The 14,946-nt window shown below is 40.3% G+C and overlaps 1 protein-coding gene across 2 annotated transcripts; it reads right to left on the reverse strand.

Moving 5' to 3' along the window:
* Positions 1 to 2,210: 2,210 nt before the first annotated feature.
* On the reverse strand, positions 2,211 to 14,493 carry ccdc28a (coiled-coil domain containing 28A). 2 transcript variants are annotated; one of them, XM_061889208.1, is made up of 6 exons: positions 14,371 to 14,492; positions 13,941 to 14,208; positions 9,759 to 9,940; positions 6,131 to 6,285; positions 2,976 to 2,998; positions 2,211 to 2,867 (listed from the first exon to the last, which is right to left on the reverse strand). In XM_061889208.1, the coding sequence occupies exons 2-6, from the start codon at positions 14,117 to 14,119 to the stop codon at positions 2,813 to 2,815; spliced, it is 594 nt and encodes a 197-aa protein (XP_061745192.1). In that variant the 5' UTR covers positions 14,120 to 14,208; positions 14,371 to 14,492; the 3' UTR covers positions 2,211 to 2,812. The 2 variants fall into 2 exon arrangements, with proteins under 2 accessions (XP_061745192.1, XP_061745193.1); XM_061889209.1 differs by lacking the exons at positions 2,211 to 2,867; positions 2,976 to 2,998 and adding an exon at positions 8,624 to 8,758 and having other exon boundaries at positions 6,145 to 6,285; positions 14,371 to 14,493.
* Between the last annotated feature and the right edge of the window lie 453 nt (positions 14,494 to 14,946).

Below are 14,946 nucleotides of genomic sequence, written 5' to 3' on the forward strand. Positions count from 1 at the left end.
TATGTGTTTAAAAATCTTAAAATCATTTTTGAGGTTGTATTTTTTTTTCTAAAATTGTCTTTCTGAAAGTTATAAGTAGCAAAGTAAAAAAAATGAACAAATTTATTTAAACAAGTAAAGACCAAGTGTTTAAAATATTTTCTTGTATTTTCAAATTCTATTTGAGTTTTGTCTCTCTTTGAATTAAAAATGTCGAGCAAAGCGAGACCAGCTTGCTAGTATCCATTTTCCATCCATTTTCTACCGCTTATTCCCTTTTGGGGTTGCGGGGGGCGCTGGCGCCTATCTCAGCTACAATCGGGCGGAAGGCGGGGTACACCCTGGACAAGTCACCACCTCATCACAGGGCCAACACAAATAGACAGACAACATTCACACTCACATTCACACACTAGGGCCAATTTAGTGTTGCCAATCAACCTATCCCCAGGTGCATGTCTTTGGAGGTGGGAGGAAGCCGGAGTACCCGGAGGGAACCCACGCATTCACGGGGAGAACATGCAAACTCCACACAGAAAGATCCCGAGCCTGGATTTGAACCCAGGACTGCAGGACCTTCGTATTGTGAGGCGCACGCACTAACCCCTCTGCCACCGTGAAGCCAGCTTGCTAGTAAATAAACACAATTTAAAAAATAGAGACAGCTCACTGGTAGGTGCTGCTATTTGAGCTATTTTTAGAACAGGCCAGCAGGCGACTCATCTGGTCCTGCGTTGGAGACCCCTGGTCTAATGAATAACACAATATTCTGTATAGCAGGGACCCCCAACCTTTTTTGCACCAGGGACCGGTTTAATGTAGGCATTATTTCCACATGGATATAGCAAATAAGTGCATAAAAAATTCATACATGAAAAAACTCACCATAACATTCAATTAGTGGGGGCCCTGGCCTTTTCCCTTTGCAAAAAAAGCTCTCCATAGACTTGTTTTTTGCTCACTTTTGCTAGTAGTGGGCTTTTTTTTGGCTTTAGTATCTGATAGTTTATAGGTGATACATCACAATTAAAGGCCTACTGAAACCCACTACTACCGACCACGCAGTCTGATAGTTTATATTTCAATTATGAAATCTTAACATTGCAGGCAAGATCTCATCCCGTGGGGTCAAAATGATCATGAGAACGGTGAGCAAAAATCCCACAACCACACGGGGGGACCTAGTGAATGACCTGCAGAAAGCTGGGACCAAAGTAACAAAGGTTACCATCAGTAACACACTACGCCGACAGGGAATCAAATCCTGCAGTGCCAGACGTGTCCCCCTGCTTAAGCCAGTGCATGTCCAGGCCTGTTGGAAGTTTTCCAGAGAGCACATGGATGATACAGCAGAGGATTGTGAGAATGTCATGTGGTCAGATGAAACCAAAATATAACGTTTTGGTATAAACTCAACTCGTCGTGTTTGGAGGAAGAATACGGAGTTGCATCCCAAGAACACCACACCTACTGTAAAGCATGGGGGTGGAAACATCATGCTTTGGGGCCGTTTTTCTGCTAAAGGGACAGGACGACTGATCCGTGTTAAGGAAAGAATGAATGGGGCCATGTATCGTGAGATTTTGAGCCAAAACCTCCTTCCATCAGTGAGAGCTTTGACGATGAAACGTGGCTGCATGACAATGATCCCAAACACACCTTGTGCCCGGGCAACAAAGGAGTGGCTCTGTAAGAAGCATTTGAAAGTCCTGTAGTGGCCTAGCCAGTCTCCAGACCTCAACCCCATAGAAAATCTGTGGAGGGAGTTGAAAGTACGTGTTGCTCGGCGACAGCCCCAAAACATCACTGCTCTTGAAGATCTGCATAGAGGAATGGGCCATAAATACCAGCTACTATGTGTGCAAACCTGGTAAAGACCTATAGTAATCGTTTGACCTCTGTTATTGCCATTAAAGGTTATATTACAAAGTATTGAGTAGAATTTTTGTTATTGACCAAATACTTATTTTCCACCATAATTTACAAATAAATTCTTTAAAATTCCGACAATGTGAATTCCTGTTTTTTTTTCACATTCTGTCTCTCACAGTTGAAGTGTACCAATGATGAAAATCACAGACCTCAGTCATCGTTTTAAGTGGGAAAACTTGCACAATCGGTGGCTGACTAAATACTTTTTTTGCCCACACTGTATAGTACTTCCATAATGGAAGTGATGATTTTTCAACAGTTAATTGTGAACAAGCTGAAATATGTTTCTGAGGTAACAGTTTGGGATCAATTAATTCACATTTTATTGGTAAATCAATAAAAATAAAATCAGCATACATGTTATATCTGTAAAAAAATAACCACACCCAAACAGTGGCTGAGACTGACGATCATCGCAGCCCAAAGTGCAAAAACTGATTAAGTTCAAAATAATGCAGCTAAAATGACCACGTGGGAAATCAAGGCATGGTTGTGAGGTCAACCAGGAACTAAATGCATGTTTTGTGGACATGACGGTCATACATTCATGCTGAAAAGTGGTAACTCACATCTTTTTTTTTTTTGGCGGTGCAAGTTTAAAAAGCACTTTGACAAATGGGTTAAGTTACACACTGATTGGCTTAGAAGTCGGAACGACTAACACTATAAAGTGCAACAGAGTGCTTTGCATCTGTTGTGGAGTATTTCTAATCACTTTGGTTGCTTAGAGCTTCCTCTACAAGACGTGATGCAGTTGATCAGAGATGATGGTAATGATTAGTTCCCTAAACTACTTGCATCCAGATGTTTAGTAAGATAAGATGTGTATCATCCGTGTTATGTGCATTGGAATTTCCATTCGCCTGCTGGTCGGCAAGGAGCAGCAACGGCCGAGAGGCAGTCACACGTTGGCAGTCTTCGGCGTCTCCTGGCTGTCTGTCAAATTCAGTTTCTGGCTGGGAAAGCGAATTTAAGTAAAAAACAACCACACATCTTTTCTTTTAACTCGACAAATGTAATTATATCACAGATGAGCTCATGTAGGTGCAAAAAAAAAAGGATACATGGAAGAACTGAGCTCCTCCAGCTGAAAAACAAAAAAAAGAACTAAGCATGAAACCTTGTTTTCTTGCAGCTGTCAAACCTGTGACGGACTGGGAGCAATCTAATGCTATGGCAATGTATCGATGTATAAAAGAAAAATACTGTATATTGAATTAAAACCAAACACTGAACACTGACTAGCCATCATTTTGAGGTATATATATATGATATAGTATATACAGTGGGTACGCAGAGTATTCAGACCACTTTAAGTTTTTCACTCTGTTTCGTTGCAGCCATTTGCTAAAATTTAAAAAAAAATCATTTTAATTCTCATTTATGTACACTCAACACCTCATCTTGGCAGAAAAAAAGATCAATTTTGATGAACCTGAGGCTGTTTTTGTTGCCAAAGGTGCATCATTAAAGTATTGAGCAAAAAGTCGAAAATGGCCAAATTTGAGCTAAGCCCGCCCACTGGGCCAACAATTTTAGTTACCTCTCCCTTAATTTTTTTCAATTTGTCGCACTTTTGTTATTTCATTTTTTTTATCTTGCAATTTTACTTTTTATGCAAACCCTTTCACTGTATTTGTTTTGCACTATCTTGTTTAGCTCATGCATTGTTTATGTTCTTAGTTTTTTTTGTTTTTTTGCTCCGTTCTTTTTAACCTGTAAAGCATTTTGGTCCAATTCAAAGATTGTTGTAAACGTGCTATATAAATAAAGTTGTCTTGCCTTGCCCAATACTTATGTAAATGTGAAATTGTAGTTTTTTATGGTTAATAAATATGCAGAAATGTCTACATTTCTGTCAACATGGGGTGATTAGTGTGCATTATTGAGACATGAGATATCCTTTTAGGATTTCAGAAAATGGCTACAATGATACACAGAGTGGAAAATGTAAAGGGGCCTGAAAACTTTCCGTACCCACTGTATAACCAAAGTTGTTTTGTTTTTTTTAACAGAGCCGAAAACTAGGCTTAAACAGGTAAGTGGACAGGAAAAGCAATATATTTAACACTAATGTGAAAGGTTCTGGCTAGTTAATTTGAACTTTAATCCAAAATGTCAGAACAACCAGCCTTTCCATTAAGACGCCAGTGGATTTGATGCATTACTATCGAAATGACAACACCTTAATCCGAATTGCTGCTGTAAAAAAGCTTTATTTTTGCTTTCTTGTCTCGTCAATTTTGTCTTGGTAAAAAAAAAAAAGTGTGTATTATTATCAGAGGTGGGTAGTAACGCGCTACATTTACTCCGTTACATTTACTTGAGTAACTTTTGGGATAAATTGTACTTTTACGAGTAGTTTTTATGCAACATACTTTTACTTTTACTTGAGTATATTTATAGAGAAGAAACGCTACTTTTACTCCGTTCCATTTATCTAAATTCAGCTCGCTACTGGCTACTTTTTTTTATCGATCTATTAATGTTTGTTTTGGTTAATGACAGAACTTCAAAGTAGAATCTACTGCGTTTCACCAATCACATGCAGTCACTGGTGACGTTGGACCATTCAAACAGAGCCAGGCGGTCACATGACCCAATTTATACAAGTTGAAAAACGTATTGGGGTGTTACCATTTAGTGGTCAATTGTGCAGAATATGTACTGTACTGTGCAATCTAATAATAAAAGTTTCAATCAATCAATCAAAAGTGTAAAGGAAAAAAGGCACTTTTTATTTCAACAGTACTTCCCGTCAAAAGCCTAAAGACTGATCGCACAGTTCCTGTCTTCACAATAAAAGCGCCGCTCCATCGCGCCTGCGCCTGCGCTAACAAAATAAGAGTCTCCGAAAGCCAGCGCAAACAAGCTGGCAAGCTACGGAGTTTGCCGCCAATGTATTTCTTGTAAAGTGTATAAAAACGAATATGGAAGCTGGACAAATAAGATGCCAAAAACCAACTACTTTCATGTGGTATTAGACAGAAAAGAGGAACTTTTTTCTCCTCCATTTGAAAACGTGGACGTCTGAGTCCAATCATTGCAAGTCATCAGAATCAGGTAATACACCAACTTATATTCTTGTCTTCATGAAAGATAGGAATCTATAAGTTAAACATGCATATATATATTCATTAAAACACCTTCAACATGTGAACAAAAACGGCAAAATAAATAAATATAAATGATATACTGTATATATAAATGTATGTATATATATATATATATATATATATATATATATATATATATACCTATATATATATATATACATATATATATATATATGATTTGTGTGTGTATGTATGATGTGTGTGTGTATAAATGATATGTGTGTGTATGTATATGAGGTAGATCACCACGACTTGGTCATTTACTAAGTAATTGATAAACGTTGAACAACTTATTGGGGTGTTACCATTTAGTGGTCAATTGTAGGGAATATGTACTGTACTGTGCAATCTACTAATACAAGTTTTAATCAATCAATCAAATCAATGAATGCCTACTGAGGCTATGGTGCTGTTAAGTTATTGTGGCTCAATGTGCCATTTTTTTCATTTTATTTTAATGTACTATTATTTAATATATATTATTGTTTTAGTTGCTTAAGAGATATTCCTGGCTCTGAATTTGCTCATTGCTATTTTTATGTTTTTGTGCATTATTTGTTGCCGTAATCAGGTTACTCATCAGTTACTCAGTACTTGAGTAGTTTTTTCATAACATACTTTTTACTTTTACTCAAGTAAATATTTGGGTGACTACTCCTTACTTTTACTTGAGTAATAAATCCCGAAAGTAACAGTACTCTTACTTGAGTACAATTTCTGGCTACTCTACCCACCTCTGATTATTATTGAATAAAGGAAAAACCACATTATTTCCAAAATGGCTAAACATACCATTTTAATGGGCTGCACCAGGTGGTTGGGTACCATACTGGTATGGTACCAATTTCCAAGGTTTTTTTGTGTATGAATGTGTTAAAAATGTTAATATGTTTATAATAAAATCTATATGGAAGTATTATTGTAGCAAAATTGCATGAAATTGAACAACCACTCGGAAGTAAACAACTTCATGTTATGTTGCTGAATAAGGTTTAAAAAGATGAGTTCAGTTTTACCTGTCTATACACAAAAAGTACGTTTTGCAAATGTGTGCAAATTAGATGAGTAGCACTATTTAAATGGAAAGAAAATTAAGTACTTACATTCAGAAGCAGCTTGTCCATATTGGTGTCTCGGGCTGTTTTCCTCTGGTCTTCTGGCATCTCATCTGCCTCACCATACAGGTCAAAGTGCAAGCGGGCTAGCTTCTCCTGCATCTCTCGCACGTGCTCCATCTGCCCAATAGAGCACTCGTTTCCTGGGACAGACAGGGTGAAAGCAAACTTTTAAAGGGGAACTAGACTTTTTAGGGGTGAATTTTACCAATTATTCACACACGTCTTTTCTTTTAGCATTCTAAGGATAAAAAAAAAAAAAAACGCTTGCCAGACATGGCTGATGGGCGTCCCATAGAGATATAAACCCTCTATCAACATTTTATACACACTCTGTAAGTATACATAGGATGTAGTAACAGACACGTCTATAACTATGTAATTGTAATATGTACAGTATATGGCAAATAATACATTTTTAGATGCATCGTAATTCAGACGTGGGTGATTGTAAAATCGCTGAGTAAATGTCAATAATCTATTATTTATTCACTGTAAACAAGGTAGTGCAGACAGTTCTAAAATTTAGCTGAACGCAGCGAGCCACCTCACAGGTATCTCCATCCAGCTTCTTTATTTTAGGGCACTTACTGTATGTTCTAGTTTTGAATACATTTCCCTTAATTTAATATATGTAATGGAAATTAATTCAACTGTTACTTATTACAAATGCACTATTTGTAAACTTTGCAAGGGATTAATTCTTATTTAATGAAACAAAATACATGTAAAACAGCATGATTATATATAAATATAAGATGCATCAATAATACATTTTTAATCAAACCGTAGCTCCTGAATCGTAATCGAATCGCAAGGAGCCCAAGGATTCCCAACTCTAATGTTTACTGTGTTTTTGGTAATTTTTAGGCATTACCGGAACTTTTTTCCCGAGTGCATTTTTTTCAGTGCCCATAGCAACACACTTCCTACTTCCGTCAACAAACGTCTGTGTGTTTTAATCACGACAGACTTCGTAATGGACGGCAAAGATGGCATTACTGGACAAATAAGAATTCACAACCTTGTCTTTTTGAAGCTGAACATGCGGAGGATGAACTACTGATTTTAGAAGCTGAGCAGGCACAAAGACAGGGTGAATCGTTGGGTGCAGATGGAAGTTGAGATAGTCAAGACCGGTGTTCTAGAAAAGAGCACACGACAAAAGACGAACTGTTTGCGGTAACAAATCGCGCAGGGGTAGAAGTAGGATTATCTCAGAGAGAGCATGTCCCAGATTTCAAGTTCTTTTGAGGCATGTTAAAAAAGAAAAATCGCTTTGTGACTTCAATAGTAAATACGGCAGTGCCATGTTGGCACTTTTTTCCATAACTGGAGTTGAAGTTGTTCTCTTATTTTGGAAAACCTTGTTTTTGATTGATTGATTGAAACTTGTATTAGTAGATTGCACAGTATAGTACATAATCCGTACAATTGACCACTAAATGGTAACACCCGAATAAGTTTTTCAACTTGTTTAAGTCGGGGTCCATTTTAATCAATTCATGGTAAAGTTACATGGTTTAATGCATCAAGCTGGGCATCACAACAAATTTAGGCATAATAATGTGTTCATTCCACGACTGTATATATCGGTATCGGTTGATATCGGAATCATACTTGCCAACCTTGAGACGTCCTAATTCAGGAGATGGGGGGAATAGAGGGGGTGTATACTGTAGCATCCCGAAAGACTTAGGGCTGCAAGGGTTCTGGGTATTTGTTCTGTTGTGTTTATGTTGTGTTATGATGCAGATGTTCTCCCGAAATGTGTTTGTAATTCTTGTTTGGTGTAGGATCACAGTGTGGCGCATAGTGTTAAAGGGGAACGTTATCACAATTTCAGAAGGGTTAAAACCAATAGAAATCAGTTCCCAGTGGCTTATTTTATTTTTCGAAGTTTTTAAAAAATTTTACCCGTCCTGAAATATCCCTAAAAAAAGCTTTAAAGTGCCTGATTTTCGCTATCTGCGAAGCCACTGTCCATTTCCCTGTGACGTCACATAGCGATGCCAATACAAACAGATGGTAGATAGCACAGCAAGATAGAGCGAAATTAGCTCCGATTCAGACTCTGATTTTAGCGGCTTAAGCGATTCAACAGATTACGCATGTATTGAAACGGATGGTTGGAGTATTGAGGCAGATAGCGAAAACGAAATTGAAGAACAAACTGAAGCTATTGAGCAAATAGCTATTGACGCTATTCGGCCATGTTTGCCTTAGCATCGCCGGTAAAATGTGTAGACCAACGATCGAAAGTTTCGCATCTTGTGACACTGGATCAACTTAAATCCATTGATTGGTAAGTGTTTGTTTGGCATTAACTGTGGGTGGGTGGAAGGAAACGCTGGATGCAAATACAGCTACAAATGTACATACAGCTAGCATAAATAGCATGTTAGCATCGATTAGCCGCAGTCATGCCGCGACCAAATATGTCTGATTAGCACATTAGTCAATAACATCAACAAAACTCACCTTTGTGATTTTGTTGACTTTATCGTTGGGAATGCATCTGCTTTGAGTGTCGCAGGATATCCAGACATTCTTGCCATCTCTGTGCCATCTCTGTCGTAGCATCGCCGGTAAAAACCAAATGAAGGACTTTTGCATCTGTTGACACCGGAGCAATCTAAATACGTCGATTGGTATGTGTTTGTTTGGCATTAAATGTGGATGGAAGGAAAGGCTGGATGCAAATATAGCTACAAATGAGGCATAACAATGCAATATGTGTGTACAGCTAGCCTAAATAGCATGTTAGCATTGATTAGCATGCCGTGCTAATCGATACACATTCTACGTAAATCAACTAGAATCCGTCCCTGATCGTGTTGTTACACCCTCCGACAACACACCGACGAGGCATGATGTCTCCAAGGTACCGGAAACAGTCGTAAAAACGGAAAATAACAGCTGATTCGACTTGCTGCGTGTAATGTGGTGGAGAAAATGGCGTTGACTACCTAGGTGTCGTCACGTTCTGACGTCATCGCTCCGAGAGCGATAAATAGAAAGGCGTTTAATCCGCCAAAATTCACCCATTTAGAGTTCGGAAAATCGGTTAAAAAAATATATGGTCTTTTTCTGCAACATAAAGGTATATATTGACGCTTACATAGGTCTGGTGATAATGTTCCCCTTTAAAGTTGTTTATACGACCACCCTCAGTGTGACCTGTATGGCTGTTGACCAAGTATGCCTTGCATTCACTCGTGTGTGTGTGTGTGTGAAAGCCGCATATATTATGTGGCTGCGCCAACACGCTGTTTGTATGGAGGAAAAGCAGACATGACGACAGGTTGAAGAGGACGCAAGAGGCAGTGCTTTTAAGGCACACCCACAATATTGTTGTATGGGTTGAAATCGGGAGAAATTCGGGAGAATGGTTGCCCTGGTAGATTTTCGGGAGGTGCACTGAAATTTGGGAGTCTCCTGGAAAAATCAGGAGGGTTGCCAAATATGATCGGAATCGGTAAATAAGAGTTGGACAATATTGGAATATCGGATATCGGCAAAAAAGCCATTATCAGAAATCTCTAGTTTCGATCAAACAATCAATCAACGAAAAAAGTGCAGCTACCATGTCATTATGTTAAAAAGCTAAACCTACCAAAAGCTTGGAGTTTCCCTGAGTGGAAGTCATTAAGGAGGCTGAGGAGTCCATTCTCCATCTCCTGCACGTCAGAGACATCAGTCAGGAAGGAGTGCTGGATGGTGGGTGCGGCCTGGTTCTGAGTCGAGCTTGGGCGGACACCCTGACCCGGCTGATGCTTTGATTTGTCTCGAACTACCCTGTGAAAGAAAAGCTTAAAATAAGTCCCAAACAAACGTTGATGTGGTTATCAGGTGTAAGGCTGGGCCGATATATCGATATGCTTGATATATTGCGGGTTTGTCTCTGTTCAATGTAGAAAATCACTATATCGTGACATTCGAGTATACATTCTCATGCAGTTGCTTTTAGCTGCTGTCATTACACTACAGGCTCTTCCCACACCTTGTCTCTCCTTCTCACAGACAGCAAGCGCACCTTCCTACATACGTCACATACGTATACGCCCTCGCGGAGCAGAGAAGCAGCAGCATGGGTAACGTTAGCTGTGATGCTAGCGGAGCCGTGCGAGTGGTAATACGAGAGAAAGAAGGTGCGAATCTGGTAACAAATGAAGGAAGAATTGATTCCCAGGAAAAACAGCAGGAGGTCCATTGGCTTCAAGTGGGAATATGTCGAATAGACAACTTTAATTTGTCAAGTGTGGGGCACAAGCGTTGCTACAAAAAGTAGCATTACTGCTTATATGTAGCAACATTTGAAAAGGCACCCGCGTGTGGTTACCATTCGGTGCCACACGCCCACACCATGAAAATGCAAAGGCAAACATTTCCAGATCAACATTGTATGAAAAAAATTGGGAAATAATGTCCACAGTAACCTACCACATAGCGAAGGACGAACACTATTTGATTTCCTATTATGCAGCTAATTTTTATTTGACAGTTATTGAAATATCGGATTGGTTCGCAGCCAAGCGTAAAGCGACTGGGATGAGAATCAGCCCCTCCAAGTCCGAGTCCATGGTTCTCGCCCGGAAAAGGATGGAGTGCCATCTCCGGGTTGGGGAGAAGACCCTGCCCCAAGTGGAGGAGTTCAAGGACCTCGGAGTATTGTTCACGAGTGAGGGATGAGTGGATCGTGAGATCGACAGGCGGATCGGTGCGGCATCTTCAGTAATGCGGACGCTGTATCGATCCGTTGTGGTGAAGAAGGAGCTGAGCCGGAAGGCAAAGCTCTCAATTTACCATATCTACGTTCCCGTCCTCACCAAAGGTCATTTGGGTTATGACCAAAAGGACAAGCTCAAGAGTTCAAGTGGCCGAAATTAGTTTCCTCCGCCGGGTCGCGGGGCTCTCCCTTAGAGATAGGGTGAGAAGCTCTGTCACCCTGGAGGAGCTCAAAGTAAAGCCGCTGTTCCTCCACATTGAGAGGAGCCAGCTGAGGTGGTTCGGGCATCTGGTCAGGATGCCACCCGAACGCCTCCCTAGTGAGGTGTTTAGGGCACGTCCAACCGGTAGGAGGCCACGGGCAAGACCCAGGACATGTTGGGATGACTATGTCTCCCGGCTGGCCTTGGAACGCCTCAGGATTGCCCGGGAAGCGCTAGACGAAGTGGCTGGGGAGAGGGAAGTCTGGGCTTCCCTGCTAAGGCTGACGACCCCGCGACCCGACCTCGGATAAGCGGAAGAAGATGGATGGATGGATATTATGCAGCTAATTTATATTTCAATCAATGTTTTACTTATATAGCCCTAAATCACTAGTGTCTCAAAGGGCTGCACAAACCACAACACAAACCACTACGACATCCTCGGTAGGCCCACATAAGGGCAAGGAAAACTCACACCCAGTGGGACGTCGGTGACAATGATGACTATGAGAACCTTGGAGAGGACGAAAGCAATGGATGTCGAACGGGTCTAACATGATACTGTGAAAGTTCAATCCATAGTGGATCCAACACAGCAGCAAGAGTCCAGTACAAAGCGGATCCAACACAGCAGCGAGAGTCCCATCCACAGCGGAGGCGGATCAGCAGCGTAAAGATGTCCCAAGCCGATACACAGGCAAGCGATCCATCCTGAGTCCCGACTCTGGACGAGCGGTCCATCCTGGGTCTTTGACATTTGTCATTTGACATCTTTGACTGGGCTTTTGTATTTGACAGTTATTGAAATATCTTGTGTGATATCATGCACAAAAGTGTGCTTTATTTGTTTTAAACTATTGTAGTGGTGTTCTGTTCAAAAAGTTCACTTTAATTTAGTTTTGTTTTGATATGTCCTTTTAGTGACATCATGCACAAAAGTGCACTAATAGCCTGTTTTAAAATGACACTGACAATGTTGCACTTTCTGTTTTGAAATGATACGAATGTTTATGCCACTGCTTAATAACTGTTTAAAAAATACAGTTTTGATAAATTGACTAAATTGTGGTTTCCCTCTCTGCATAAAAGTTTAAAATGAGCATATATTAAAGGCCTACTGAAACCCACTACTACCGACCACGCAGTCTGATAGTTTATATATCAATGATGAAATCTTAACATTGCAACACATGCCAATACGGCCAGTTAGTTTACTAAATTGCAATTTTAAATTTCGCGCCAAAATATCCTGCTGAAACGTCTCGGTATGATGACGCGTGCGCGTGACGTCACGCATTGTAGAGGAAATTTTTTTCCAGCATCGTTCCCAGCTATAAGTAGTCTGGTTTCATCGCCAAATTCCACAGTATTCTGGACATCTGTGTTGCTGAATTTTTGCTATTTGTTCAATGAACAATGGAGGCATCAAAGAAGAAAGCTGTAGGTGGGAAGCGGTGTATTGCGGCCGCCTTTAGCAACATAAACACAGCCGGTGTTTCATTGTTTACGTTCCGGAAAGATGACGGTGAAGGTTTACAATGGAACAGAGCGGTCAAGCGAACACGGTTGGATTGGACCACACACACAAAGTACAGTGTATTATGCAGCGCTCATTTCGAAAGATCGTGTTTCTTATGGGGTCCCTTGCGAAGGGCAGGGATTGGCTTCACCATCACCCGTTGACTGGGGCTAGAGAAAGGTGCGGGGCCGACCTTCAGGTTGTACAGGTACAACCACTTAGTCTCACTAAAACACTACTAACACAATAAGCAGATAAGGGATTTCCCAGAATTATCCTAGTAAATGTGTCTAATAACATCAGAATCGCTCCGACTGTATAGTCTTTTTTTCCCATTTTTTTCTAGTCATTCACTCTCACTTTCCTCATCCACGAATCTTTTACCCCTGCTCTAATTAATGGGGAAATTGTCGCTTTCTCGGTCCGAATCGCTCTCGCTGCTGGTGGCCATGATTGTAAACAATGTGAGGATGTGAGGAGCTCTACAACCCGTGATGTTACGCGCACATTGTCTGCTACTTCCGGTACAGGTGTTGTAAGCACAATACCAATGGGAGAAAATTTGTATAATACGCAATCTTTTTGCAAATTGCTTCCAGCTATATATTTGAATAATGTGTGGTGCACATTTTACAAATCAATGGGCGCAATTTGCAAAATGCGCGACCGCATTTTGCAAATTTGTATAATGCACAATCTTTTTGGCAATTTTGGAAATTGCTTCCAGCTATATATTGATTGTGTTGGAAGTTCTGGCTACATCCAAACCCTAACCCTACCTGCTGTTCTTCTTGTGTTCGATGTAGCTTTCTGTGCAGAATTCCGCAAATTATTCTTCAGCCGTCCTCAAACCATCCATTTGAACGGTCGCGCCATTTTCAAACAAAATCTCGTCTTGCGATATGCAAATTGCTTGCGCACAATGGAAATGACGTGTAATTTGCAAAGTTCCCGAGATTGGTGAAATGCTTACAACACAGGCAAGGCTTTTTTATTAGCGACCAAAAGTTGCAAACTTTATCGTCGATGTTCTCTACTAAATCCTTTCAGCAAAAATATGGCAATATCGTGAAATGATCAACTATGACACATAGAATGGACCTGCTATCCCCGTTTAAATAAGAAGATCTCATTCCAGTAGGCCTTTAATGCAGTATAAAGAAGAATGTTTTAATGTAGACACATAGAATTTCATACTGCTGTGATTATATGCTTCAAGTGTTCATTCAAGGCTAAAGTAAAAATATCGAGATATATATCGTGTGTCGCGATATGACCTGAATATATCGAGATATTAAAAAAGGCCATACCGCCCAGCCCTAATTCAGGAGTCAAAAACTGCATCTACCTTCTGTTTTTGCTCCTCTGGTTGGAACGAGGCCCTGCGCCGTGGCCGCCTTGTTTCACCCCGGCGGAAGTGCTGTTTTTCCGGCCACACTCGGTCGTTGGCGTCGGAGATGTCGCCGTCGCAGCGGCTGCGGCTGCGGGGGTCCTGGGGCTCTTCCTCTTTAGCTTTCGCTCCTCCATAACAACTGGCCACGGTACCCACCGGTCAGCGGGGTCCAGAAGACATGAGGGAGAAGCGGGCAAAAGTGCAAAAAGTCTGAACCCGAAACCTGGAACGCACGATGAAATACAACTTGTGTTAGCTTCAGAGTGGCGTAACTGACTAAACACACGTACGCATACATAACCATTAATACTGTTTTAAGTACAATTACAAGTAGAAACATAAGTAGAAAAAATATATAAACTCGAAAAAGCAAAACTATACCAACCTGTAGTGTAGTTAGCTTAGCTGCCCGGTGTTGTTCACTTCCTGTTTGGGGTATGACGTATGAGACGCACGACTCAAGGACGCGTTCCAATTCTCTTGCATTAACCATTTGAAAGGAGATCAGTAGTTTGAACTCCTTACGTACACTCACCATACAATGTTACAATTTTGATGAAAAGCCACACAACTAAACATACATCAATGTGTTTGGTTTAGGGTGATATATATGGTATTCATATTCAGTCTTATAAACTAAAAGTGCACATGATAGGACGCTGGACTAGAAACTTGACCCAGGACCCCTCAACACTGTCGGTTAATTGTATTTTTTTGTTAATGTATAAACAATTATGTTAAAAGTTTCCATGTTGTTGTATAATAAGTCAGTTACAGGAGATAGCCAAAGCAATATTAGAGATGTTAATTTTGGGGATGATAAATGTTCTAACATACAGTATGTATATCTATATCTATCTTTCTATCTATCTATCTATCTATCTATCTATCTATCTATCTATCTATCTATCTATCTATCTATCTATCTATCTATCTATCTATCTATCTATCTATTTCTTAG

Source organism: Nerophis ophidion, linkage group LG27 (genome assembly GCF_033978795.1).
Source record: "Nerophis ophidion isolate RoL-2023_Sa linkage group LG27, RoL_Noph_v1.0, whole genome shotgun sequence".
In the NCBI taxonomy this organism is placed as follows: Eukaryota; Metazoa; Chordata; class Actinopteri; order Syngnathiformes; family Syngnathidae; genus Nerophis; species Nerophis ophidion.